The 4,128-nt window shown below is 52.9% G+C and overlaps 1 protein-coding gene across 1 annotated transcript in view; it reads left to right on the plus strand.

Annotated features, from left to right (window-relative positions):
* Positions 1–4,128, plus strand: part of NAGPA (N-acetylglucosamine-1-phosphodiester alpha-N-acetylglucosaminidase) — a 17,291-nt gene that overhangs the window by 7,197 nt on the left and 5,966 nt on the right. The window contains exons 2-4 of the mRNA XM_011978493.1: positions 1–134; positions 1,518–1,657; positions 3,239–3,347. Of these exons, the coding sequence (XP_011833883.1) occupies positions 1–134; positions 1,518–1,657; positions 3,239–3,347 (383 nt within the window). The remainder of the gene's footprint in view (positions 135–1,517; positions 1,658–3,238; positions 3,348–4,128) is intronic.

A 4,128-nucleotide genomic window follows, 5' to 3' on the forward strand; every position in this document is an offset into this window, starting at 1 on the left:
AACGGCGGCTTCTTCCGCATGAACACGGGCGAGTGCCTGGGGAACGTGGTGAGCGACGAGCGGCGGGTGAGCAGCTCCGGGGGGCTGCAGAACGCGCAGTTCGGGATCCGCCGCGACGGAACCCTGGTCATCGGGTGAGGAGGCAGGGAGCGCCGTGCTGTCGAGGGCAGAGGGGCTGAGATTTGGGTTGTAGCCGTGCCTGCGTGTTCAAGTCATTTAACCAAGCTGAGCCTCTGTTTCCTCATCTGCAGAATGGGCATAGGAATCGCTTCCTTACAGAGTTTATTCATCATTCAGTATCATTGAGCACTTGCTTGTATCAGGGAATGTGCTGCGCCCTGGTGAGATAACCGTGAACGACACAGTCTTTGCCTTAACAGACCTCCCCCATTACTAGAAAAATCAACAAAAGCCGGGTACATAGCTAACATACATTCTGATTGCTGTGTGTGCAGCAAAGCAGCCAACGAGGTGAACCGGTTGTAAATACAGTGTTGATTTTAGGGAGGGTGATCTGGAACAGGCCTCTCCAAGGTGACCTTTGAGTTCGAACTTGAAGATTACTCACTAAGCCAAAGACAGAACTGGAGGAAGGGAGGAAGAGCATTTCAGTCCAAAGGAACCCCCAGCACAAAGATCGGAGGCTCAGGGGTGCTTGTGTGTGAGAGGGACTGAAAAAGGAGTGGGGTGTCAGAAACATCAACTCATCAAGACTGATTATTTTGTGGGGTTTTTTTTTCTTTTGAGACAGTCTTGCTCTGTGGCCCAGGCTGGAGTGCAATGGCACCATCTTGGCTCACTGCAACCTCCGCCTCCTGGGTTCAAGCGATTCTTCTGCCTCCGCCTCTGGAATAGCTGGGACTATAGGCGTGTACCACCACGCCCAGCTAATTTTTGTATTTTTAGTAGAGACGGGGGTTTCACCATATTGGCGGGGCTGGTCTCGAACTCCTGACCTCAAGTGATCCGCCTGCCTCGGCCTCCCAAAGTGCTGGGATGACAGGTGTGAGCCACCACGCCCTGCGAAGACTGATGGTTTGAATTATTTAAAATTGAGTCTTAAAAAAAAACAAAAAACAAAGAAATTATTTGGTGATGTTAAAGCTTGTTCTGATCCTGAGTAGGACTAGGTGAGAGAAATCAGTGGAGAAACGAGGAACCCAATGAAGAGGCCATAACAGGGATCAGGTGATAGTTGGGCTGGGTATGGCCTGGAGATTGAGGGCCATGGATGGATTTGAGATCTGTTGGCAGATGGTCATTTCTATTAAATGAAACTTAGACTGTTTGCAAAGGCGCATGGGGATCCTATTGTTAGAACCCTGTCTGGATTCAGCTCTGACAACAGGGAGATTTCCTAGGGCCGTTAAGTTGTCTCAGCTACACTCAGGTCCCAGCAGGTTCCTGGGGCAGGAGGGGGAATCTAGCAGCCAGGTTGGGGCAGCCAGGGAGAAACAGCCTGACTCTCTGCAGTTGCTCCTGCTGGTGAGTGAGCTTCCCACCTTCCCCGGATCCAGGTACCTGTCTGAGGAGGAGGTGCTGGACACTGAGAACCCATTTGTGCAGCTGCTGAGTGGGGTCGTGTGGCTGATTCGTAATGGAAGCATCTACATCAACGAGAGCCAAGCCACAGAGTGCGACGAGACACAGGAGACAGGTTGGATGGGGAGGCTGTTGACAACAGCCGTCTTGAAAACCAGGACCAGTGGGCTGGGCGGAGCTGTTCTTAAGTCTTTCAAGTATTGAGTAGCTACTTTGTGCCCAGCACTACTCTGGGTACTGGGGATTCATGGGGATGAAGATAGGCTTATATTCAATATATAAGACAGAAAATAGTTATAGAATGTGCTGATAAGAATTGGTAAGTGCTCAGAAACAAAAATAAAGTTGGGGGAAAGGGGAGAGATGGGGACAGGAGCCATGGGTACAGGAAGAGAAAAGTGAAGAGAAAAAAATCATGGACCTGCAACATCGGCGTGGCCCAGGAGCTCGCTCCAAAGCCCCACCCACCTCAGACCTGCAGAATCAGTGGCGGCCCAAGCGTCTGTGTTTTAACGGCCTCCGTGCTGGTTCTGACCAACACTCAAGGTTGAGAACCACTGGGATGCGGAGTACTGGGGTGGGGACAGGATACCATGGCCCTGATGTGGGCATGGGCTGTTTTTATAGAGTGGGCAGTAAGCTAGGTGTGGTGGCTAACACCTGTAATCCCAGCACTTTGGGAGGCCAAGGCAGGAGGATTGCTTGAGCCCAGGAGTTCAAGACCTGCCTGGGCAGCATAGTGAGACCTATCTCTACCAAAAAAACCACAAAAAGTAGCCAGGCATGGTGGTGTGTGCCAGCTACTTGGGAGGCTGAAGCAAGAGAATTGCTTGAACCTGGGAGGCGGAGGTTGCAGTGAGCGGAGATCCCACCACTGCACTCCAGCCTGGGCAAGGCAGCAAGACTCTTTGTCTCAAAAAAAAAAAAAAAGAGTGGGCCGTCAAGGAAGGCCTCACTAACGAGGTGATCTGACGAAGGAGCAAGCTAGAGAAAAGCACAGTTCTCAGCCAGAGGGAACAGGAAGTGCAAAGTGGCTGCAGGGTGGTGAGGGGACACCCAGGAGCTGAGGCAGGAGGAGGAAGAGGCTGGGGAGGGCATGCTGGCCCTTTGGATCTTGTTCTAAGAACAGGGGAAACCATGGCCGGGTGGGGTGGCTCAAGCCTGTAATCCCAGCACTTTGGGAGGCCGAGGCGGGCAGATCACGAGGTCAGGAGATGAAGACCATCCTGGCTAACACGATGAAACCCCATCTCTACTAAAAATACAAAACACTAGCCGGGCGAGGTGGCGGGCGCCTGTAGTCCCAGCTACTTGGGAGGCTGAGGCAGGAGAATGGTGTGAACCCGGAAGGCGGAGCTTGCAGTGAGCTGAGATCCGGCCACTGCACTCCAGCCTGGGCGACACAGCCACACTTGGTCTCAAAAAAAATAAAAAATAAAAATAAATAAAAGAACAGGGGAAGGCATTAGAGGGTCTTCACCTGGAGGCTGGCATAGCTTGGTTTACCTGCAAGAAGAGCCCCCCGGCTGTCCTGGGGAGACTGGGATATGCAGAGGGGAGGCAGGGAGATGAGCCAGGAGGCTGCTGTGCTTCCCAGGAAAGTGGCGGGTAGCTCAGACCAGTGGGAAGTGGAGTTAGGCAAGAAGCAGGAGGCCTCCCAAGGGGCCGGTGATCAGCCAGGCTGCTTCTCCTTCAGGTTCCTTTAGCAAATTTGTGAATGTGATATCAGCCAGGACGGCCATTGGCCACGACCGGAAAGGGCAGCTGGTGCTCTTTCATGCGGACGGCCAAACGGAGCAGCGTGGGTGAGTCCTGGGCGCTGAGGCCCCCTGGCTGGGGCTCAGTCCTGCTGGGAGGAACGTTGACCCAATGACAGCCGCCCTCTGACTCTGCCTGCTTTCTGGGATGTTCACACCTATCTGACTCCCCCTTCCAGGGCCCCCCCCGCCTACCCTTCCACAGGATGAGGGTCCTGAGATCTTTCCCGAGTCCAAGAACTCATCATCTCCAGCTTTAGGCCTCACCTTTCCTGAACCCTAGTTAGGATACAAGGAAACGGTCACAAAGTTAGCAGGGAGAAGACCTTGGTTCCAACCCCAGCACAGCCATCCTATGCCGCAGACAAGTCACTCAGCCTCCCTGAGCCGCATTTCTATCCCCTATAAAGAGAGAGTATTGGTTTGCTCTGGCTGCGTAACTAGCACAAATTTAGCAACACTCAACAGGGAATGTTCTTTTGTTTGTTTCTTTGAGGCAGGGTCTTACTCTGTCGCCCAGGCTGGAGTGCAGTGGTGCAGTCTCAGCTCACTGCAACCTCTACCTCTCGGGTTCAGGTGATCCTCCCACCTCAGCCTCCCGAGTAGCTGGGATTACAGGCACCCACCACCACGCCCGGCTAATTTTTATATTTTCAGTAGAGATGGGGGTTTCATCATGTTGGCCAGGCTGGTCTCGAACTCCTGACCTAAGGTGATCCATCTACCTCAGCCTTCCAAAGTGCTGGAATTGCAGACGTGAGTCACTGCACCTGGCTAATTTTTATATTTTTAGTAGACACAGGATTTTATCATGTTGGCCAGGCTGGTC

The sequence above is a fragment of the Mandrillus leucophaeus genome, unplaced genomic scaffold (assembly GCF_000951045.1).
Source record: "Mandrillus leucophaeus isolate KB7577 unplaced genomic scaffold, Mleu.le_1.0 Scaffold195, whole genome shotgun sequence".
Taxonomy (NCBI): Eukaryota; Metazoa; Chordata; class Mammalia; order Primates; family Cercopithecidae; genus Mandrillus; species Mandrillus leucophaeus.